This window comes from Syngnathoides biaculeatus, chromosome 7, assembly GCF_019802595.1.
Source record: "Syngnathoides biaculeatus isolate LvHL_M chromosome 7, ASM1980259v1, whole genome shotgun sequence".
Lineage (NCBI taxonomy): Eukaryota > Metazoa > Chordata > Actinopteri > Syngnathiformes > Syngnathidae > Syngnathoides > Syngnathoides biaculeatus.
Window position 1 is genome coordinate 13,832,838 of NC_084646.1, and position 25,767 is coordinate 13,858,604.

The window sequence follows — 25,767 nt, forward strand, 5'->3', positions numbered from 1 at the left end:
AAGGTTTTAACGAATAAGGTTTCAGAACTTCCACTAACAACCCAGGTTAAATGGAGCTCCAATCATAAAAAAATCCTCAGCTCACAGTCATGATGTATCAGTTTAATGTACTTCCTTGACACCCATTGCTACTTTCTTTATTATGCCAGGATTTGGGAAAACCTTGTGGCAATACAGAAAATACATCAGACTACTATGAATAAGTGAATTTCGGTAATTAGCTGAGGTGAGGGGGGGTGCAAATACACTCACTTCACAAAAACAGCAGTTTGTCCAAAAATGCTGTTTAATGCCACTGCCATTTAAAGTTGACATCCAGGCTGAACCACAAGAAAAAGAGTTTCACGTTTATTTAAAACGCCCACATAGCTCTGCCTTAGGAAAGTCCGGTTAGCTTAACCATCCATCCACTTTCTTTTGCCGCTTATCCTCACGAGGGTCGCGGAAGTGCTGGAGCCTATCCCAGCTGTCAATGGGCAGGAGTCAGGGTACACCCTGAACTGGTTGCCAGCCAATCGCAGGGCACATGGAGACGGATAACAGTCGCACTCACAAACACACCTCGGGGCAATTTAGAGTGTCCAATTAACGTTGCATGTTTTTGGGATGTCGGAAGAAACCGGAGTGCCCGGAGGAAACCCACGCAGGCAGAACATGTAAATTCCACACAGGCGGGGGCTGGGACTGAACCCAGGTCCCCAGAACCGTGAGGCCACTGCTCTACCAGCTAAACCCCCATTTTATGAAAAATAAAATGTCAGTTAGCAGTATCCATGTTGAGCAAGTTCGTACCATACGGTGGAAATGGAATGACAAAACACGAAATTCATTTAACATTTCCTTGCCTATGTAATTAAATGTGACTACCCTCTTTGCACAATCAGGTTCAAGCAGGAAAGACGCACACTTTCCAGCTTGACTTCCTCCTCCTTTACTCTCACGCTCATGCAAAGTTGTGCTTAAGAGCTGCCTCGCGCTCAGCAGCGTCTTGTTCTTTGTGGTGTGCAGCAGGTCCTCATTTGCCAGCTCTCAGCCTGCCGCCTTATTGAAAACATCCCGTGGAATTTCCTGACGCGGCCGCAGCCGAGACGCCGCTTCACACGCTTGTACGTGTGGTGCTGGCGAGGCCAGGCCGGTCATGTGAGCGGCGTGTATTGCCAGGAAGGGTTGGCGCGCTCCAAAATACACATGTACTCTAGGTTTGTTTGTTTGAGACACTTTAATTTCCCTTCCCAAGAGCTGATCTGGCGCCAACGCTCTGCCATGCGGCCGTTCAGGGGGCAAAGAAGGCTCCCCGCAAGTGTCGTCTAGAAGAAGTTGCGCAAAAGTGAGTCCGTTCTGATCACAATTACTGTTCACTATTTTAAATCCATTATGACAAAAAGGAGCATATGTAACAGGACATGCAATTGGGGGGTAAAAAAATGTTATTGACTAGTTTTGTATTTTTAATGTTAGTCATTGTTTTCGTGGTTTCCAAATTTTGCTTATACTTTTTCTTGTCATTCAGTAATATTCCTCATTCGAGTCTATCTCAAATCATCTTTTCCCACTGTAATAAATGGAAATGCCACAAAACCATTCCAGCTTTCAGCCCAATAAACCCCAAATAATTGTTGTATATAATTAAAGTAAATTATTATTATTTAGTAAATAATTGTATTTTAATGAGGAAAAATAGCGCTCCATAACGCGTGCTTTGTAAAAAAAAAAAAAATCATATACCGTAATTTTCGGCCTATAAACTGTGACTTTTTTCACACGCTTTCAACCCTGCGGTTTATGCGGTGATGCGGCTAATTTGTGCAATTTGTGCTAACCCTAACATTAACGGCCGCAAGGGGGCACTCAAGCGGAAAAGGTAAGAGTGAGACCGGTGGAATATATGTGGCGAGGAAGTGACTTTTACCGGTCCGGCCTTGTTAGCGCTGCGCTAGCGTGTTACTGCCGTGTCTCAGTGATTTTTACCGGTATATTTATTTTTAACTGGCCCTGGGGCAATAGCGTGGCGTTGCTAGTGTTCAACTCTCTGTGTACCATCTTTCTTTGTAAATATCTCGTGTTTAAATGTGGGTTTCAATGTGGGCACTTGCTGATTTTACACAGCTGCGGCGTATGTATGTACGTAATGGTATTTCCTTTACAAATGTACTGCGTGAGGCTTATAACCAGGTGCGCTCTGTAGGCCAGGAATTACGGTACTTTAATAACGTAACCAAACAGTTGAGAACTGAATAGTTTTCATCACTGAATCAATTGAATAACCATTGTCCTGCGCAGTCGCACCTGGGGGCAATATAAGAGAGATATAAAGATACACTGTTCATTCAGACAGCTCACCTCCTCTCAGATCATTAGTACAACACCAATATTATTTTTTTTGCAGAGGATAAAGAATATACGGTATGACTGGGAGTACTGTTATGTTTTCTGTCTACATCTGACGGTGCACCTAGCTGCTATTTAGTGTTAGCATTAAGCCAGCAGACTGTAAGGCTAATGTATGTGGTTGTAGTTCTCTGTTTTATGTTTAGATAGTGTGCAAACTTTGACAGGGAGTGGCATGATACACTCTCAAGCCTCTTTTTTCATGAATTGTTCACAATTTGCCAAGGTGACGGTTTTTGTGACGTGACTAGATTTCACTGCCAGCACGGTGGGCTTGTATCTGAAGTCTGCGTTTGCGAGTTAGAGCTGTACCACTCCAATTTACTGAAATCCACTTGTATAAATTTAAAAAATAACATTTGGCTTCCCACTGAAATGTCCCTTCATATGCTACACTTTTTTTTCATACAAAAATATCATGGGAACAAGTTCTCATACAGGCATGCACATCACTTGTCTCATCTTTTTAACGCTTTAGCCGAGCCTGTTTGCTTTTCTCAGCCTCTCTTTACGTCTGTTTGTCTCTCTTTCTCCACTGCGAGTTCATCTTTCATTCCATTTCCACATCACTCTGCCTCGGTTTTTCGGGCTGTGTCCACATGTACCCGGCTAAAATAAAAAAAAAAGTCTTTACTCCATGGCCAAAATAAATCTCAGTCTAGATTAAAAAGAGGGGGGGGAAAATCTGGCCACATGAGAAGACGTTTGCAGGCTGCCAAGAGCATGCCAGTGAAATAGTTGGCACTGTACAACTTGACCTTAAAGTGGCTTTGGCCAATCAGAAGTCTGGAGAAAGCTGCTTTTGGAAAAGGCCAAAATGATGATAAAAATAATAGTGAACTATAAAGGCAATTAAAAACTCCCTGAGAAGGGTTGCGTCAGGAAGGGCATCCGGCGTAAAAATTGTGCCAAACATATATATGCGTTCATCTGAGATGATACGCTGTGGTGACCCCGAAAGGGACAAGCCGAAAGGAAAACAACAACAACAACAAAGGCAATTAAAAGAAGCAGTCTGCTCATGTAAGAAACAAAGATATGAATACTTCAAAGATTTATTTGTTACCAGAATTTACAGGAGGACTATTGCAGTTACACCCTATGAATGCAAAGCCAACTTTGAATTCCGTTACCAGAATTGCCCGGGGGCTACAACTGGTGGCAGTGACGTCCCAGTGTTTGAAGAGAAAAGCAAGCGTCCAATAAGACAGGAAAAGCATTGATTATATTTTCACAGCATTTCATCACCAAGCCGCCAAATTATCGTAGTGAGGGGTCGGGAACCTATGGCTTGTGAGCCATATCTGGCTCTTTAGATGTTGCGTATGGCTCGCAGAGCTCTCATCACTACATACTGTACAATGTCATTTCTGTCACGTAGGCAACGCAAATGAGCAGAGACAGTTGGTCCAAGTGGGGTTGCCGTAGTTCACCGTAGCCGTTGATGTGCGCAGGCGCAGAAGTTGTCCAACGCAGAGCAGGTAGCAAGAACTAATTGTGCAAACGATCGCTCAAAGATAAAAAGATGGCGAGTTCTCCAGTTTTTGGAAAGACTAGACAGCCATTCACAAACAGATGAGTATGCCAAAGCATGCGTGCCTGATGAATTTTTTCACAACTTCTCGCATAAAGACAAAATAATCAAATGAATAAAAAAATGCATGCAATTGTTGGCAAGAACTGTTCACCATTGTACCATCATGATGGCAAATCAAATTGAATTACGTTCACGATTAACAGATGGAAGTCTCAACGCCTGCATGAAGCTTAAACTAATGAGGTATGAAAGACTATAAAGCCATCAGCAAAACCATGGAGCACTAATTGTAAGAAGTGGTTTTGTCATCATTGGTTAGCAACATCATAATGACATTTAAAATAATTCAAAGACTTAGACTACAGGCTGTACTGGTCACCAGTATAGCTCAAGGAACTGCTAGCCACATTGACACTTATTGAACAGTGGAGCCAATCCCAAATCCCAAGTCGACACATCACCAAATTCAGTGCAGCTCATTTACGGACATTTCGAAAATAGGCAGAGCTCAAATGATTTCTATTCGTGTGTCTTCATAATTGATGGGTGGGAAAGTACCCACAATATTTACACAACAATAAATGCCCATTACACTAATATTTGTCCATTTGAAACAACAACAACAAATATATGTCACTGCCAAAGAATGCCAAAAGAACATTTGGGGGAAAATTTCCAGAAATGCAGTGGAAATAGTCCTCTATTTTTCATCACTATCAATGGCAGAACTCGCGTGCGGACATGACATCAGCGTCTTCATGTTGTCTTGTCTCTCTCACTTTTAGAAGACCGATGACATCACAGACTTATCTGCACCCGACGTAACGTAATGAAATCATAGGCACGCCTTCTTTGTATGCGAAGCTCAAGACTTCAATTAGTTGCAGCGTTCTTCCAACAATTTTCTTTTTTTTTTTTAAAGCGAGTTTGTGTCATGATTTCAAGACACTTTTCTCCTGGAAAATGAAAGTAATCTTCCCCTCCCTTTGGCCAGCTCTCAAAACCAACAAGGGTAATTTGCGGTTTAATCTTGTCATCAATTTCATGGCTATTAGCAGGCCAGCATCTCATTTTCTACAACGCGAATGATTTCACAAATCTGAACATCAGGACTCGAATATCTTCAATGGGTGTAAAAGGGTAAAATCAGACGCAAAAAATGAAGACATTAAAATACGGCGTGCTGTTTCCTCGTTATGTGGTCCCGGTTAGCTTTCATTGCATCATCAAATGACACCGCCTTTGTGCACATGTTATAGCTGATGCTGAAATACAGCACACTGAGTTCACGATAGCTAACTGGATAGTAGTACGCAGACGGCCAGCTTTGGCCCCATGATGAATGGCTTGTGTAAAAGTGGCGCTTTACATTTGACCCTTTCAACGATGACACTTTAACCTGCTCTCTCAACAGCGCTCTTCATCTTTCTCTTTCTTTTAACCTTATTATTCCAGTCACTGTGATTTGAGGAGCACGATCACACTCGCAAATCTGCACAGTCGAGCACGAAAAATAACATGTGTGAAATTTGTTACAAGTAGAAAAAAATTTTTGTGTCGTCTTGACATTAATTTTCGTGTTTATTTCATAAACGTTAACTAAACAAGCCTGCTCCTAAACAATTAGTATTAACCCAGAAACAGGAAATGCAAGTTAATCATATTGAGCATGTACGGAAATGATGCCATTAGCACATGTTCCGAGCTGCTTCACGTACTGAGAGCACATTTACGTCGAAAGCCATCAACATCATGAGCCATGTCAAAGGAAATTCAGTTACACCGAGGTTGCTCAGTGCGTTGATCGCGAGGCAGTGTGACGCCCCCCCCCCCAAAAAAAAGACTTTAGACCATCATCCACCTCGTCGCTCGACTCAGGTTTGGCCAATACGTCGAGCACACGCACATGAAGGCGCGTTCTATTTCCTATTTCCTCCTATTTACGGCAGTCGCGGCGATGCGCGTGCGCCCCCCTTAACAATACATGACGATTGCCAACAGGTATGTCTGTTAGAATGTATCACTAGGTTGTTGCCACTGACGGCAATTATGCTGAACTAAAATTTCAGCCTTTTCAAAACTTTGCGGGTACAGACCGTTCGTGTTTATTCCCTGACAGGCCAGTGCATTTAACTTTTCTTCAGATAAAGTTTGTCAGATCAAGAATTTTTATTGCGGTAACATGTCAAATACCAATATCAGTTGAAATTGGAAATGATGATTTCTGAGTTTGAAATTTTTGTTTTCCATTTTAGTTATGTATTTGTTTATCTTATTTCTAATTTAGATTTATGTTATATTAATCCAGTAAGTTATTTCAAGGTCTTGAGATTCCATCCCTAATCACACCTGCAACTTTATCTGCGGCATGACTGACCACACCTGTACATTTTTCAAATGTGAGTGACTGTTATTCGTCAAAAGTTACCTCTTCATTTAATAGGTGGGAAGTTTCCCTCTTGACCGCACAATGACTTGGCTCTGTCCTTACTACACCCGGAAGGACAGCTGGCATTGGCAACAGCCGCCTGCATTGGGGTGGGGTAGAAAATCGATGGTTAGACTAAAATACACGAGAATATTTTATACTTTGAACGTTATTTTTAACGTGATGATTTCTGCAATGTTTTATACTTTCATATGCAAGTGGAATTATTCACTAGTTATAATTTTAAGAATTATCAGCTCATCTTTACAAGCCTCCGAGCCAAATGCAGTCCTCAAAAGACATCGGATTCACCTCACTAACTGATATTAATGCAGGTCATTGGGTTATTCGCATATGCTGGTGATTAGCACTAAAGAGCATCATGTGTTAGCCTGGCCCCCCGTCTTAATGTTACATTCCAATAATGCAACGTTCCATGCCTTGCCTGCTTCAAGATAAATTGGCCTCAATACAAACAGCAGGAAAAAAAAAAATCATAGACGTGTACACAGACACACACACACTTATCTCTTCATTATCTTAGCATGCCAGCAACAAACACACACACACACACACATGCACACACACACACACACACACACACACACACACACACACACACACAGATGTGTATCAATACAAAGCTGCCCTTTTGAAAGAACAGAAATAAACTGTCAGGAAAGAAGTTGTAATGAAGGAAAATGAGAATCGTTTGGAACTTCCATGAATAATAAACTGCAACTTTAATTAGCGGGCCGAGGTGTGGGAATGAGTGTGTGCGTGCGTGCGTTAGTTGAACTAGTCAAACAGCTGCTCCTCATACTCATACTCATACTCTCGTCTCAGCAGGGCACTGCTGTGGCTACAAAAAAAAAATATGCAAACAACACTGGGCATGTTTTGTTTTTCTTCTATTTCTGCATTGTTGTCAGCGTTACTCCACTTAGAGATGATTACATTCAGCAGCAGTAATATTGTAGGATTTAGAAGAGCCATATTATGCTTTTTTTTCTCTCAACAATTTAAAACACTTCCCAGGAGTCTTACAAAAAGGTTTTGGACTTTCTTGACATATGATACAGAATTACTGCATACTTAAAATCCACCAGGTCACTCCGGTTGAAATCACTCGGGTCCAGGGCAGTTGACTGCCAAAGAAAAGTATGACTTCCGTTACTATGATGAATAACAAGAGTGCTTGGGCGCTACGCGAAGCGATTTGTTTTTGTAAGTGTACATAGCAATTTGTTAGCACAAACTAAATGGCACGTTAAATAAAAGTAGTGCGAAATCTGCCCGACATAAACAAGTTGTTCAACGCAATAAAAAAAAGTCACATTTCCATAAAATGTGTCCTATGAATTGCACTGAAGCATGCCGGCCTTCTGCTGTAGCTTTTCAGTCCAGCTTTATCAAGCTTTGCAAGCGATCGGACTATAAAACAGAACTCCAACGTGAGGGGCCGTCACTCGCGAGTCCCTGAGCACGAGTTCAATAGAGACAGTCAGACAGACGTGGTACTGCATTCATAGGAAGTGAAGTCATTATGGAGATGATGAATGAGTGCGGGGGCTGCAGAGAAGCCATCCGAATTGTCCGAGCTGGACTGAAGAGGCGCAATTCACCCTTTTAACCTGGAGGAACGTATGTAGTCTGCCAGCGCTCCAGAGAGCTTTGAGTGATTTATAAAGGTGGTCCAAAGGGTCAGCGTTTGATGCGCAGCAAGGTGAACAGACGACAGCCTTTACTGAGAACTTTGAGGCACGTGTACATGCACACGCATCAGCGGGCGACGCGGCGAGGGGGAAAAAATGAATGCGTGGAGGGAGGAATCAAAGCAGATGCTTTCATTTGAGGTCACCGACTGTTTTTTTTCCACTCGCCCCACGTTTCGGATGAAGCGAAACATTCGGAGGGACTTTTGGGATCATTGTGTTCGAATGCGAGATTAAAAACATGCCTCCGGGGATATGCGCGGGCCTTCGGGGAGTCCATGAAAAATAAGCAGACGTGTAAACACTTTGCCTACTGTACAACATTACACCTGCACAACAACCAGGACATGAGTTGTTTTTCAAAATGAGAACTTTGTGGTTGACACTGACAATCACAGTCTTCAAAAGCTCATTAAATATCATTCATGTCTAGATCAGACTGGAAAGACAAACATTTTCTATTTACATATACATTGATATTACTGTACATATGTTCAAATGAAAGTATGCCTTTTTCAGAGCCCCTAGGTATACATTTATAGAAGCTGAAATATTTTTTTAGACTTTGCATTTATATGGCTTGGGGACAGCACGGCAGTCATTCAGTCTCATGCTTATTTAAAACCTAAATGTATTTTTAGTGTGAGTGAACGCTTATGTGTATTTTGGGGGGGTTGTAACCTGCGACATTGCGACAGCGATTAAAATTTTCATTGGCTACTTATGAAAACAGTTTTCAAACCACGCACACCGCACAATAGTTCAGTCAGGTTCGACGACACAGCTCACTGTACGGCAGCCTTTTCATAAATGTTATTAAATCATTAAATTCACTTGTTTGCATTCAGAGAGTAATAAATAGTAGGGAATGCAAGCATATTGTAAGGACAAAGTAGACTGCTGGAGCTGCATCAGCAGAAAAGCAAAAACATGCTTATACGTTCCACAGCGGAAAAGGTGTATTTGAGATTTAAAGCAAAACAAAAACAATTGGCACGATTGGCGAATTAAACCAAAGTGCACCAGATTATGCTGAAGTAATACGTTTATTGCTTTGGTCAGGCACCAAAAAGATGAGAAAATGAGAAGGGAGGATAGATAATAGAAAATATGCGACTTTGCAACTGCAAAATATGGAGGGCTTCAATGTTGATTTTGTCACTTGGAAAAGGTCATGTTAACTACAGCCTCACACATAAAAAAGCGATGCAACAAGCTGATTCACATTAAATTCAACAAGTCGTATGAAAATGTTACATCAGATTTTAAATGTGATCCATCCATTATCTTAGCCGCTTATCCTCACAAGGGTTGCGGGGAGTGCTGGAGCCTATCACAGATCTCAATGGGAAGGTGGCGGGGTACACCCTGAAATGGTTGCCAGCCAATCGCAGGGCAAATCGAGACAAACAGCCGCACTCGCAATCATACCTAGGGGCAATTTAGAGTGTCCAGTCAATGTTGCATGTTTTTGGGATGTGGGAGGAAACTGAAGTGCCCGGAGGAAACCCAGGCAGGGACGGGAAGAACATGCAAACTCCACACAGGGAGGGCTGGGATGGAACCCGGGTCCCCAGAACTGTGCGGCCAACGCTTTCCAGGTGCTCCACCGTGCAACCTTAAATGTGATCTATTTTTCATTTTTGAAACAGGTTTCTGGCTTGTACAACATGTCAAAAATGGTGTTAAAAAAAAGAATCCTCTCAAGAACGATGCCATCAGATCTCACCTCCACTCCCGTTCCAAACAGCCAAGCGTGGCCCCGTTGTGAAGTTGCCCTGCCAAGAGCAACACGTAGTGCCCTTTTCTATGACTTGGTCAGAAACAGCATCATGATAAATATGGCACATGGAGAGGAGGAGACGACTAAATGGAAGTGTGAAGCTTGGAGATTTTTAAGAGGCTGTTAGCAGGCCGCAAAAAGGAGAACTTGTTGACTATTGAGTGCGTGGATGAACGGGAGCTGTGTGTTTGTAGAAGTGATGTCACACAGTGTACTCAGATGATCTGATGGATAAGACGCTTGTCGGCCAGGGGGCCCACATATTTGCTGCAAGAGTGGAAGAATCGTGCGAGGGGGGTGAAGAAAAGAGGCTGATGGTCACAGAGACAACGAGGTTGAGTGTCGAAAGCAAGCATTGTTCAGGAGCAGGTTGCCACTTGATTCTCCCCGGCTATGTTGCGCTGCCGAGGACGAGAAAATGAAGTTGAACAGGGAGAAGAAACACGTTTCAAAAAAAAGATACAAAATGAGATAAATAAATATGATGTATAACATTTTGTAAAAAAAAAAAAGAAAGAAAGAAAAAGTGGTAGTTTTCCAAAGAGGTGGTGAATTTTGTGAGAAATAAACATCTGAGAAAATTGCATATATATCCATCCATCCATCGATTTTCTTTGCCGCTTATCCTCACGAGGGTCGCAGGGAGTCCTGGAGCCTATCCCAGCTGTCAATGGGCAGGAGGCAGGGTAGACCCTGAACTGGTTGCCAGCCAATCGCAGGGCACATTGAGACAAACAGCCGCACTAACACTCACACCTAGGGCCAAATTAGAGTGTCAAATTAATGTTGCATATATATATATATATATATATATATATATATATAATTTTTTTTCCCACATTGAGGTTTTTTTTTTTTTTTTAAGTTCAAGACCAAAACTTGTGATAAGAGACTGTAGTCTAAATGATGACTTTGCTTTTTTTCTCCAGTTCCCTGCTCGGTCTAGTGCTGACTGTGCCTGTCTCGGCCTGCTTTCAGGTCACTTCCTGGGGAACCACAGCGTGCTGGACATCCTCCGACAAGACGGCTACATGATCGATCACGTCACACCGAATGACCGCCAACCCGCGACACTGTGAGTACGCAGCCGATGGTAGCAAATTAACCGATTTGGTCCTGCAAAGATTCGGCGACTGTAACTGGGTCTGGAAAAACAGAACGTGCCTAATGTCCTTCAACGTCGCAGTAAATGTATCAAAGTGCAGTGCAGACACAGTCCATACTGCGGTTTTGAAAAAACAAACAAAGCTCAGGAATCCTTTGATACTTCATCACCTCCTCTTCAACCGTCGCCCCGGAGGCGCGGTGCCAGCCTTGCTTGTCTGCGCGCGGCAGCCACTGGTACCGTGGTCCAAACAAACGCCCACGCACACGTGTATGCATGTGAAGACAGCAGAGTTGTGCCATGAAGCATAGGAGAGCCCCAGTGCCTGGTGTGTGTGTTGTGAAAACAACATGGGGGATTGCTTACACTTATTCTGTGGTTGCGACACTAAATCATGTAAGTACAAGGGAGGTAAACAAGTTGTGTTTAAAGGAGACATTTTTTTTCTATTTGCAATTGAAAATAATTTGTCCTATTCTTTTCATCAAAATAACACAAAATCAACAATTTTCTCGAGTGATTCTCAAGGCTCACTACAATAAGCCTGTTTTGAAGGGGTGGTCTAGTTTTATAAAAATGAACCACTGGTCAGAACCCAAGCTGCAGCTGTTTAATACTCAATACTTACTTACTTAATACTAAAGCCATTAAATTACACTTGAAATAACACAATTCAGTGATTCCCAACCACAGTCAAGATCAATAACACAATTTAAATCACATGGACCAAAAAGTATATTTTATTTACTGCAAATAATAATCTCTCCATGCTAGCGACATACAGTGAATACTCAGTTCTCGAACGTCTCCGTTGAAAAAAATCGGTTTTCGAACGAAAATTTTGAGATTTTTTTTGCTTCTGTTTTCGAACACCTGCAACAAGGCCAGCTGACCCACGTTCTCGAACCGCCTTCTGGAACGGATTGTGGTCGAAAACCGAGGTTGAACTGTATAATGACAGTCCGAACAATTAAATGCTCTTCCACTAGATGGCAGCAGGTAACATTAATCTATGTATCCACTTAGTGCCATTAATACAAAAGAATACTAGACTTTTACTGTTTTGAGATTTTTCCATGACTCCTCTTCATGTTTCTGCAAGAACCTGTGAAAGAATGGTGGAAACGGTCAGCACTGTTTCAAGTTCCCTCGTGAATGTTGTCACCACTGTCCCATTAATAATCCACACATTTATGGCACGTGCAGTTTCAGCACTGCCGCCGTTTCCTTGATTAAAAACACTGGTAAATCCAAAATAAAACATCCGCAGGCATCCATCCGGTTGTACTTTTACCAACTACACTGCAAATTACACATGTAAACAGCAGTCCCGTCCAGCCCTTGTACGTGGACTGACAAGCGGGTTGCCGACTGCGGTCACGGGTGTAATCCCGCACGGCCAGCGTGCACAATACAAGGTGGCATGACGAGGGAATGGGATTTAAATAAACACAAACAGAACAACCGCCAGAAAGATGGCCGCCGCAGAGGTGTTTACGAACGTTTTTTATCCCGGAATTTGAGGGATGCTGTGACTGACGGGCCCAGCTGAGCGGCGCTGTCTTTCGGTTTGCGTGGAAGCCAGACCGCAAGCCTGGAGCTATCATCACCCTGACCCGGCCATCAAAAGTGCCGTATGGAAGCTTTTTAGAGCCTGTAAAAGCTGAAAAAACAACTTCTTGAATACATTACAACATTATGGATGTGAGAGGAGGGCTGCAGGAAATCCCAACATGAGCATCACATCAGCTCGAGCGGCTACTCAGACAATAGAAACAGCACGAGGAGACGTGGCGGCGTTCTACCGTGCACTCGCTATTAATTATCTTTGTGTTCTCGGGCCGCTATTAAAGGAATAAAATGTAGTTTGTTTTAAGAGAGCTTCACGTGCAAACCATATTGATGGAGGAAAAACAAGGGGAGAGAAAATATGAGTAATGGCTGGAAGGAAGAATAGCATGGCAGATTATTTCATTCTGGGTGGTCCGCTTTGAGCCAGATTCAGTTGTGATGCGAAAGCAGAACCAAATGACATACAACTTCCTGCGATTTGGACGAACCTGTAAAAGATCAAACAAAACCTGTTTTGGGATGCTGGTCGATTATTATCTAAAAAAAAAAAAAAAAAATCCCATAGGAAAGACTGGAAGTAATTAAGTTTAATACACAAAATGTTGCCGTCATCAGGCCTTTTTTCATTGCATTGACGATTTTAAATCAGGGATTCCCAACCACAGTACCGTGATCAGATTTCACTGAAACAGTCCAGAATATGTTCCTTATTTGCTCCATATGATGTGTCTTTGTTTATCTACGCCAGAGATGTACAGCAACATGCGGAAGAATTAAATGCTCTTAAAGTGCACACTTAAATAGTGCATCTACATGTTGTCATGCAAGAAAATAAAGGTTTAATCAACAAAAAACCAGGCAAAAGATGTGGGTTGTTGTTTTTAAATATATTATAATCGAATTTAAAAACTACATTTAATCCAAATCAAACCGAAATTTAAAATGAAAAAATTCTTTGTGTGAGAATTTTGTGGGAAAGAAAATGTAATCAATTTTGTAATAGTTTAATAACAAAATGAGAACAAAGCTGTGTAAATGTTCCAGAAGCACAGTCGTTCTTAGAAACCACGCCCATTTGTCCATTTTCACAGGACAACGGACAGCGAGCCAACCGGTGGCACGAGCCCAACCCCCCCCACCAGTTGGCCGACCGCTTCGAGCGAGATGGAGCTCAGTAGCCTGCCTGGCGTCGGCGAGGAGGAGGGGGAGCTTCCTCACATCCTGCAGCCGGACAGCCTGAGTCAGCTGGAGGAGTTCGGACGGCACAAGCGCCCTCGAAAAGCTCACCGCGGCCACGGGAGGCCCCGCCTCTTCAGTGACCTCTGGGTTCGCTTCGGAGATGGGTGAGAATCGAAATACCGTGGTCGGCGATTCACAAAGTACAGGTTGACAGGAGTGTGGGGCAGAGTCCGCTGATGTTTGTACAGTTTTATGGTCGCTACTTTGCGGATTTCACCTATTGCTCGTCTCACAATGAATTCAAAATCGAAATCAAGGTATAACTGCACTTCATCGACACCAATTACTACTGTCCTATCAGCCACCGCTTTGGTGGGGAATCTTGAGAAATTTATGGGTGCTACAAAATTAGCTGGGGAGGGGGGTTGATGTGGGATAGGCTCCACCCCTCCTGCAATACCTGCAAGACGGATGAATTTGTGAATAGTGAACCGGAAATAGGTGAGGGTTCATTGTACAGTCAAATTCAAAAGAATAAAGCTTTTTTGTTCTTCGTCCAACAGCACCACCTCGCCACCTAATGTGAGGATCATCAACGGTTACGTGACAGTGGAGCCCCTGCTCACCCACCAGGAGGACCACGCCACGTACAAACACCCGAGTCCGGCCTCTTTCACGCCAGCCGGCCCCACCTCGGCGCAGCCGCAATCGTCGGCCCACGGCGCGCTTTCGCTGACGTGTGCTTTCGCCTGGCTGCTGTTGTACGTGCTGTTCACCTCCTGACCGCCGGAGGGAACACTAGACTACCACAATGCGCACTAAGACATGCAGGAATGCTTTGAGTGACGCTGCTGAGCCCTTCCTAAAGCTGGCCATGCATTCACATGTGGATCTGTCATGACGCTCACCATGAGTGGACTACAATAGTCCAAAAGCCTCTACACCATAGGGAAGAAACTAAATGGAGAACTGGAGCTATTTAGAACTGGTGCGGTCGCATATTGTGACCATAAAATCAGTGATTCTCAAAGTGAGGTCCGTGAGCCAAAATTTGGTGGGCCTGCAAAAAAAATGTACAATAACATTTGTTTTATCGTTTAAAGAAGTGTGTATGGGGGACTGTCGCACTAATAAAACAGAAAAAGACAGTTTTGGGCCAATGAAATGCTCTAATAGGATTTTGATGGAGCATACATCTGACACCACTTCTTGAATAGTTAAACGAAAGGCATATTTTTAAGAATGCAGTGGTGGCTTGAGGTAACTTCAGAGTTTTTTTTTAAGGCAAAAGTTTCCATAACTTCTGTTGCTCTGACTTGTGAGCAAAAACTTGAGATACAATATGTGCTACCACATAAATTTGCCATTAAGTCCACTACTGTAACTCTAACGCACAAAGGAAAACACCATAAACTGGCTAACAAATAGCATCAGTTATAAACCTTGAAGTGATGTATATTTGAACACAAATGGTGGAGAAACACACATAGATAGGTTCTTGAATTTGTGGTGATAACATGAGCAATAAGCATTTTCATGTCTGTTGCCCTTCTGCCATCCCACCCCACAAAATGAAATAGTTTGACGCTACCTTCAAAAGTAATGTTAAAAAAAAAAAAAAGCTTTTTTTTTTTTTAATTTTAAAAACAATCCACAAATAGGTGAATCCACGGTATACGAGCATGGTAATTCAACAAATTCAACTCGTAATTCAAGGCGTTAGTGTATTGTCCTCTCACAGAAAATAAGGCATCTTTTCCGGAATAAAGTGTTTTAAATCACAAAAATACAGTTGGGGTTTTTCAAATTATCAATACGATATATCATACCTTCTAAAATGTATTTAGCCATTTTTTTTATATATCGCATGAAGAAAAAAAAACAAAAAAACTTACAAGGTTACAAGTTTTCTGAAAACACACAAATTTGTCAATGCAACATTGTAAATTTTACTCAAAAACATGCAATTTTTAAATTCCTATGGCATTAAAAGCACAATGCGGAAATTATGTCTAGATGGTGTTAGAATTATCAGACCCTGGGGGGGGGGGTGATCTCCCTTAAAAGGGACCCAAAAAGTCTGAAAATCCCTCCATTTCATAATACTAAATGGACATTTTTGATTAACGCTGATATTGTGAATACAACCTAATAACGACTATAACTTCGTAAGATAACAAACAGTGCTGTGGTGGGGAGCACTCATGACTTCATTGTGTAAATTTTTCATTTTGTCCATATATAAATATTGTATATTTATTATTGCTGAAAGAAAAATAGTATATTTTCTTGCTTTTTAAAGTACATAAGAAAATAAAGAGTCTTCAAAAGCTAATCATGTGAGTTTTCATTCTGAGGCTATTTGGAAGGCAGATGACTTTGGATGTGCACTTTGGATGTAAAACTTCTCATAAATTTGATCATATTTATACAGTAGATTTGTAGCATTTCTTCTTCTTTTCCTTTCGGCTTGTCCCATTAGGGGTCGCCACAATGTGTCATCTTTTTCCATCTTAGCCTTTCTTCTGCATCTTCCTCTCTAACCCCAACTGCCCTCATGTCTTCCCTCACCACATCCATAAACCTTCTCTTTGGTCTTCCTCTCGCTCTTTTGCCTGGCAGCTCCATCCTGAGCACCCTTCCACCAATATACTCACTCTCTCGCCTCTGAACATGTCCAAACCATCGAAGTCTGCTCTCTCGAACCTTGTCTCCAAAACATCCAACTTTGGCTGTCCCTCTCATGAGCTCATTTCTAATCCTATTCAACCTGATCACTCCGAGCGAGAACCTCAACATCTTCATTTCTGCTACCTCCAGTTCTGCTTCCTGTTGTTTCTTCAGTGCCACCTTCTCTAATCCGTACATCAGAGCCTCACCACTGTTTTGTAAACTTTGCCCTTCATCCTAGCAGTGACTCTTCTGTCACATAGAACACCAGACACCTTTCGCCAGCTGTTCCAACCTGCTTGGACCCGTTTCTTCACTTCTTTACCATACTCACCATTGCTCTGGATTGGTGACCCTAAATATGTGAAGTCGCCCACCCTCGCTATCTCTTCTCCCTGTAGCCTCACTCTTCCCCCTCCACTTTTCTCATTCACGCACATATATTCTGTTTTACTTCGGCTAATCTTCATTCCTCTCCTTTCTAGTGCATGTCTCCATCTTTCTAATTGTTCCTCTGCATGCTCCCTGCTTTCACTGCATACCACAATATCATCTGCGAACATCATGGTCCAAGGGGATTCCAGTCTAACCTCATCTGTCAGCCTATCCATTACCACTGCAAACAGGAAGGGGCTCAGAGCTGATCCCTGGAGCAGTCCCACCTCCACCTTAAATTATTCTGTCACACCTAAAGCACACCTCACCATTGTTCTGCTGCCATCATACATGTCCTGTACTATTTTAACATACTTCTCTGCCACACCAGACTTACGCATGCAGTACCACAGTAGCATACATGGGTTGCTAAACAAATTCCATTTTAGTAGAATAAAATCATGACATCCTCAGAACATTTTGAAACTTTTTAAAAAAAACTCATGTTAAATAAAAAGTTGTATTCACCTCTTTTTTTTTTTTTAGAAACAATTGTTTTCAACCACCTGATATGCAAATTTTGATCCCACATTTATCTCACCCAAGAGGGGTTGCGTCAGGAAGGGATTCCATTGTAAAAACTGTGCCAAACAAATATGAGCGTTCATCTGAGATGTCACGCTGTGGCGACCCCTAACGGGATAAACCGAAAGAAACTTATTTTATTTATCTCAACTTCTGTTTCAATTTGGACGGCAGACTTTCCATTTTCCACCAGATGGCGCTAGTATCTACAAACTAAATTGCCCCTAGGTGTGATTGTGAGTGTCTGTCTCCGTGTGCCCTGGGATTGGCTGGTAACCAGTTCAGGGTGTACCCCGCCTCCTGCCCGATAACAGCTGGGAGAGGCTCCAGCACTCCAGTGACCCTCGTGAGGGTAAGCGGCTCATAAAATTGATGGATGGATGGATTTGTCATTGTGGACAAATGAGAGAAGAAATGCAAATATCTTCAGGGCTAAACAAATGCTGATGGTCACTTAAATTGTATTTACAATTCAAAGGTTTGAAAACAGGAATTTAATTTATAAACCTGTTATGAGTTTTAATAAGTACTTTAATGGAACCAAATAACTGTGACCCAGATGACACTAGTAAATAATTTCTCCGTCGTCCTTAAAATTATGGGACGTCAACGTAAATTCAGCTTTAGTATAGGCCTACACTGCCATCTTCTGGCTACAGTGAGGGGAAAAAAAAATCAACTAAACAGTTGGATTGCAAACTAATACTTCAAATTGCTGACATCGCCTTGTACAATTAAAACTATTTACAAATATGTACGCAGTCCAAACCAGAGCAAAAATATCCCATTGTTTTTGACAAAGTGAGGAGTCTTCATTTTGACCGAGCAGGTTTTTGGAGGCTGTACTTTGGATTTTCAACGCTAAGGGGCGCCAGTGTCACACGACAACTTTCGCCGCTGCTTTTGCAAGCAAAAGTGAGCTGCAAAGGCGCAAGTTACAGCACCCATGAAGAGTAAGAACAGTGTTTCATATTTTTATATATATGTAACTGCCAGACCAGACCAGAGAGCTGGTTATGGGATAAACGCAAACCATTATGAAGCTGAGAAAAGAATGAAAATCTGAAAGAGAATCCTCCAGAACTATTGCACAGACATTGGGCATAAATGTATAAATTTTGAATGTCCTGAAAAAGAAACTACTGATATACTGACAGACATTGAACAGGTCGGCCAAGGGTATGAACAGCAGTAGATGACAGAAACATTGTGAGAGCTGTGAAGAAATAGCCAAAGACAGCAGTCAGTGACACACTACCAACCTGCAAAGGGCAGAGGTGAACGTAGAACAATCCACAGTTCAAAGACATTGAGAAGAAATATACAGGCCGTACCACAAGATGCGAACCACTCATCGGCAAAAAGAATTGGAAGGCCAGATTGGATTTTGTCAAGAAGTACGGAGATGAGCCACAAAGGCTTTGGAACAAAGTTTTCTGTACTGATGAGACCAAGATTAAACTCTACCAAAGTTATGGAAAACTGAAGTGTTTAGAACGAAAGGATCATCTTGCGATCCACAACACACGAACTCAGCTGTAAAGCATGATGGAGGTAATGTCGTGGCTTGGGCTTGCATGGCTGCCTCTGGAATGGGTTTACTAACTCACGACAGTAGTAGCAGAATGAGTTTTGAATTCTACAAAACCATTTTGTCTGGCAATTTACAGAAAAATGGATCCAAACTTAGAGGTGTAATCATCAAACTGGAACACAAAAAAAGTATAGATGTTGATAAACGTTGTTAGCCATACATTTTCAAAAGCACTGGCTAATAATAGAAAAGAAAATTTTACCACATTTGTCATTTTATTGACCTACATTCGTGGAGATAAGTCATTTTTGTCCTTAAATTTGTCTACAAAAAGATGAATTGACTTTGAAAAGGTCAAAAGATGATGAAAATGACAAAGTTTGCAGTACAACCATTTGTAATGCTTGAAGCTCGCTGAGATGAAAAGGCAGTTGTGATCTACAAAAGTTCGATTGAAAGGGCAAGCGCTGGAATTGCCTTTTGCGTCTAGACAAGACCAGATCAAGATCAGCATATTATTGCAAAAAAATAGTTTGTGATTGTGAATTATACAAACTATAAACTGTGGCTAACGTATAAAGATACTGTATTAGCGTCACCTTCAGGATTTCAAAAAGCTAAGCTCACATGGTACAAAGTCGTAATAAGATCTACTGCAGTTTGAATTTGAGTGAAAATTCCCCTCGTTAATTTGATAGAGGTGGGGAGGGGAGGGCAATTCAAAACAATTGAATTCATCTACACCTTGACCGACGACGAAGGACGAGGAAGACTGAAGTTTTTTTCCCCCGAACAAACAGCTTTTGCGCCCCTTAAGCCGAGCCGCGCCAATATTTGCCTTCGCTACAATACCATTTTCCCTGGGCTTCGGAGCTGTTGTTTGAGCGGCTGGAGGCCTTGACAGGCTGCTCTCGAGCTTTGACCCTCGCTCTGCTGGGGACGCGCCGCCTGCCGCATATAAATAAAAGATTACAGTGGAAAAATCAATTTCTGGCCAAACTCATTAGAAATGCCCCTCACCTTAAATGATTGTCATTTCCTTCCATTCAACCTGTTAGGCCCAACCCCACCCCACCCCACCCCCACACCCAAGCTCCATCTTCTTCATCCGCCCTCCCTGCTGGTAATTACTTGCACAAGTCGTTTTTCACCCTTTGATTTGTAGCATTTCGCAAATGAAGGTTAAGTTTGTTTAACCGTGCTGGATTTGCCAGTCATGTTAAAGCATATAATGTGGCAGGCCCCTGGCTCCTCCTCACACCCCCCTCCCCTCCTCTGTTGCATCTGTGAAGGTGGAGAGAGGGAGGGGGTGGGGGGCATGCAGGGTCCAAGGTGAAGGCTTATTTGGAAGGAGCAGCCCAGCCATTGATTTCAACCCAAAGACGACGAGGAAGTTGTTAAAAATCACCTCTGCTCAATGGCTTCAATCTTTGCCCTGATTGGAGGATTAGCCGTGCATCTCGTCAAGGTCTTGCGTAACCAAATCATGGAGCATGTGCAATACGGTAAAAACTTACGCAAAAAGACTGATGTTCCCCTATTAAAATCTACCCAATCTTTGCAGTTCATATATTGTCTATCATACAATTACAAGTGGTGCCTTGAGATTTAATTCATGCCGCCATCTAATTTATTGTGCTGCTCCTTCGGGTTCTCCTGCCTCAGTCACTGGGTGCCAGTGGAATACTACAGTATGCTGATAAAGTAGCATAGTACATTTTCCTCTCCTCCTACTGGGAGTGACTCAGTAATATTTGTCATTATAGAGGATAAAAGATATATGGCTGTTAGTACTGTTATCTGTCTATATGTGTTGCATCATTTGTGCTCAAACGTCCTTTGCTTCCATAGCAGCGACTATGGATGCTAACATGAGCATGTCAGTGGTGTTATTCATTTTTATTTAGTATTACGCTAAGTGGACTTTCTCAGGCACAGCTGTGGTTGTTTGAAATTCACAATGTGTTTTGGTGGGGTGGTCTGAGGTGACAGGGTCTGGACTGTCAGGTTGGGACTGTCACCGCATATATTCAAATCAATTTAACACTACAGCACAGTTTTGTTCGTTACAGATTTTTGATAACGAAAACCAGCAGAATATTGCATAAAAATCAGAGAATGTGATATAAACATTTTCAAGTATGTAGCATCCTTGAGTGAAATGACTTGTGACTGAGCAAGCGACGTCAGGAACTGCCGTCGTGTTGATCGGGTACTTCAGTGTGAGTGTCTGGGTGTGATCTGTGGCCTACAGCAGCTGCAGTATTTGTGAGTGTTCTCATTTTGTATTTTTGTATCTAACTACTTGTCCTGTTTCAATAAGGGGCTGAAATTTTTATTGGCGACAGTGGATCTCCATGCCCACAGGGGAGGCCATTAGCGTACTGTAAATTGCTCAATTTTTTTCGGACTTCACTTGAAGCTGACTCGGGCCTCAAATTTTGCTTCAGCTCTAAGCAAAAACAAAAATAAATAAATTGAACAGGAGACAGTCGTAACATGAAGGGCCACTCGGAAGTCAAGGTAACACTGTATTAACAATTGAGAAACCATAAAGATTTCCACCAAACTATGATCCCTAAAGAGTTTACTATAATTTCAATTTTATCTTACAGCGCCTTAAAAAAAAAAGGCTTACAGACAGTTTGAGTTAAGACAGAACACAATGTAATTGTGTAACATGCAGTGAAGACTCTCCACTAATGACCCAGGCTAAATTTATCTCCTCCCTGACATCCAAGCATGTTAGTCTGTTAGCTGAGCATTTAAACAAACAGTACTTCCTTGACACCAATTACTATTTTCTTATGGCTTTGACGCCATTTTGTACCATTTTTGAGCATTACACAAGAGCACAACTCGAGTTTTTCAGCAAATAGCAAGGGCCAAAAAAATAATTCAATTTGTGAATAGGGAACCACAAATAGGCGGAGGGGGGGGGGATTATTGTACATACAATATAAATACCTAAACACAATGCTATTCTTTGCAAGAAAAAAAAAATGGACGGCTGCACAATAGTGAAAGGTCACGAGCGTGGTCATGCTTTCTCAATTCACAAGGCTGATCGATCCCTCCGCCCCAAAATTATGTCCCAAGTCAAGGTGAACCTCCATCGATCCAAACGATGCCATTAAGAGCCTTTCAAAAGTGTCACGCTCCAACTGTTGAGCTCCGCTGAGCTCAGCAATAATATAAGGGAGCCGAACAAGAGATGGCCTCCAAACATTCGCAACCGCACAATGTTCTCGTCCTCCTCTTGTTGTTTACGACGTGTTGCTTTTCAACGTGCGAAGTAATTATGAGCTAGAGAAAGGCGCCGGGCTCTGAGTATTACCCCGCGTTTCCCCGAAAGAGCTTTTGGCTCTCTGCTTCAAGCCGAGCCAAACCGAGCGTGGCCGTAAAAAGCTTTAGGAAAACAAAAGTGCGTAAGGAGACGAACCGGATAGAGCCGCTCTCTGTCTCTCTTTAGATAATCCCGGTGATAGCGGGCGCAAAGCCACGCTGTTTGGAGAGCGCTTCTAACTCAAAGCTTGGGTGTGTTTGTGCTGGATGAGACATTATTCCACTCCATTGTCCCGACTCCGTTGAAGACGTGTGCAATTGTGTTGAGCCCGGTGGCCTTGGGGAGTCTTAACTGCGGTTCAGGTGCATACGTCGAAAGGCATAGAAATGCACTTGCAAAACAGGAGGCTTGCTTCGACGTTTTCAGCTCATGAGCCGCATTGGAAATACCAGAAGTACTCTCGTTACATGTACAGTACAGCAAAAACAAAATTCATTACAACACACACAAACCAAAAATCCATCTGGCAAGGGTGGAAGTTTCCACACTTAGAGTAGCATAAAATATTCTATTTGCATAAAATAGACTTTAATGTGGTGCTACTGGTCTATAAATAACTAAATGGTAAAGACCTGAATGCATGAAAGAAATGCTAATGGAATATCAATTCAGAAGTGTCCGAGATCTGCAGACTCAGGACAGATATCGGAGCACAGAGTCCAGAGCGAACATCATGAAGCAACACTTAGTGGTTATGCTGGACACCTTTAAGTCCAGGTTAAATTTTTTTTTGTTTTGTTTTGTTTTTTTAGGGTTTTTAGGGTTGCTTTATATTTTTAAATTCTTCTAATGTGAACCTGCTGGACACAATTTTTACTCAGACATTCCCAATAAAAATTCTGCCAGATCCCAATCCCATTTTTGGAAAACCCAAGCAGGATATTTAATTATCTAAATTAAGCATGGCCAAATCACATTTTTTGCACCCCGGAGTCCGAGTCACTTGTTTTCTTATATCAATCCACCGATCCAGAGTCCAGATCCAATACCTCGGCACTGTATTACATGAAAAAAAGGGAGGACGCCCAAATTGACTCCTCTATCTTAAAATTATAATCAAGATATACCAACATGATACTTATTTTATACGACTACACTGTTAATCTATTGGTTGAATCCCAGGTAAACAAAATATTCCAAAATAATACACGTACACATTTAAATAACCCATCTTTAAATAAAATTAAAATCTAAAAAAAATAATAATCTGGAATTTCACATAGTGGTATACAATTTATTTCACGCCACCACAGGTATGTTACATTGGGAAACATACAATTAAACTAATTTTGTTATTGTTGTCTTTAAAAATAAGGAAAATAAAAATGTCAGATCTTTTCAGATAAAAATTACATTTTCTGAACAGATTATAGGAACAAAATATTTAATCTGACTTTTATGCAACTGTGAAAAAAAGAGTGGGTAAGGAAGGATTTAGCAAGAAAAGCAATCTACTCCAACTGGTAATTACATTTTTCTTCATGTTTTTAATGACTCTTTGAAAATATATTCTATCTTTTAAATTATGACAACATACTTACAGTACATTACAGAGGCCCAGACAAGACAGGGAAATCAAGTGTAATTGTGGCAACATAACTATAACATGCAAAGAAAATGCTAATTAGAGGGTTTAATATTATTATATTTATTGTGATTATCCAATCTTGCCAGTAGCAACTACAAAACCAAGATTTTCACAAAGTCTTGGTAGTTCTAAACGCTAATAATACTATCTTGAGAAAGTGCATTCGATTTTCCACAGTGTGGCCACAAATCAGGATTTTCTGCCCATGTTTTATTTATTTTGTGGCCACAATTGATTTGTCACCCCTTCCCCCAGTCAGGGGTCCTGTAATATTTATAGCGCTTTTATGGCAAAATTTGAAGCGCATCAAGTTCACCATGTTTGCGGAGTGTGTCGCCGCAAGTATTATCATTGTTTGGGGTGGGGGCTTCACTGCTGTGGTCTGTGTATTTGTGTTGGAAAAATAGTCAAATGACAAACAGGATACCTTGACTTATGGGTGCAGAACTTGAGTTCAACTTGAACGAGATGGAAAGCCAAACACACAAATACAAAATCACTTGGCAACAAGCTGCAGTTGACCAAAACCTACTCCCCTGATGGCGACTTCCCTGACGTCACTTGCGAGGTCACGGCCCTCAAAGGCACATCCTCAACATCCAAATACTACGTTACCTGTAGTAGTTACACTTCATAAATCCAGTTTATTTTTTGAAATTACTTTTTTGTGTTTTTATTCAATAAAGTGCTATTTTCATTCTTAAAAATACAAAATACTATGGGTGTTTTTGGGGGGGTGAAAAAATGTGTGTGGGGGGGAATATAAATGAACCATATGCATATGCAATATACTGATTTCTATGCAAAAGACAGAAGGGATTGTCGATGCATGCATTGTTCAAGTTCGCCACGCACCGTAAACTAAAGTAATTGTGCTTTTGCCAAGAAGTGCAAAGAAGCTACAAAGGAAATGGGAATAGTGCCTTCGAGTACATATTGCCACGCACACGAATGCTAGCGTGTGCATTAAAGGCGGGTGCTGAGAGTGTTGTGTTTCACAGTTTTTTGCCATGATATACTGCTTTATTATTCTGCACAAGGGGCACTTCACATGCGGAATGGGTTCTCTTTGATATCGACAGCAGCTTGAGGGAGAGAGTGCACTCAAACACAGGCACAGGCGAATTTATTCGGAGGTGGGGGGGGCAGATAGTTGTGTACTTTCCTGTCAGCGGTCGGTGTGCATAGGCGACGAGCAGAGCGCTTTGATGCCACGGCGGTGACACTCCACGCGCTAATGAAATATGGTAATTACAGCCACATGAAAGCCCCCGGGGACGCAACTGGACAAAAAGGTATTAAAAAAAAAAAACAAATATGACTTACCCACTGTGATTATTAGTCCTTTTTATACACACATTTTATGCAGTTCACCTGATACAAAGCAGTGGGCCACTGGTTGACCCAGGAACATCTTCATGGGGGTGCAAAGGTCCACTGATTAGGAACCCCATTGTTCCATGTCAATGGAAAACCTGCTCTGAGTGGGAGAGTGATTTGAAAAGACACCTCTGTCCCTCTAACTTGGGCCCAAAGATGTCATTTACGATTAACATAACGTAGACTCCCTGCATTTGGATCAAACTTGTAGATTCAAGTCAAGAGAAAAATTATTAAAAATGTATTATTATTCCAGAAACCCATAAAGTGAGCTATGAGTGATTAAAGACGACTGCAAATGTGCTTCCAGGCATTTAAGAGTTTAACAAGTTTTCTGATATGAAGATGAGGAATCCAATCCTGAAATCACATTGCACAGTTCAAGCGACGTAATTGTGCAATAGCAACATTAAGGTAACAAAAACATAGGACCGAACACCCAGCTTCTTTCACTTGTGGATAAAATCAATCAGATTATCTCACAATGAGAGTGTGGTGTAAGCGTGCAGATTGGCTCTACCTCGGTGAATGAAAGACAGCCCACTGCAGATCTCAAGTCCATCAAAAGCACCTACCGTTAAT

The 25,767-nt window shown here is 41.8% G+C and overlaps 1 protein-coding gene across 2 annotated transcripts in view; it reads left to right on the forward strand.

Moving 5' to 3' along the window:
• Window positions 1-15,895, forward strand: part of trabd2b (TraB domain containing 2B) — a 76,702-nt gene extending 60,807 nt beyond the window's left edge. For both annotated transcript variants that reach the window (XM_061825948.1, XM_061825949.1), the window contains exons 5-7: window positions 10,830-10,926; window positions 13,620-13,871; window positions 14,271-15,895. In XM_061825948.1, the coding sequence (XP_061681932.1) occupies window positions 10,830-10,926; window positions 13,620-13,871; window positions 14,271-14,490 (569 nt within the window). In that variant the 3' untranslated portion in view covers window positions 14,491-15,895. The remainder of the gene's footprint in view (window positions 1-10,829; window positions 10,927-13,619; window positions 13,872-14,270) is intronic.
• The last annotated feature ends 9,872 nt before the right edge of the window (window positions 15,896-25,767 follow it).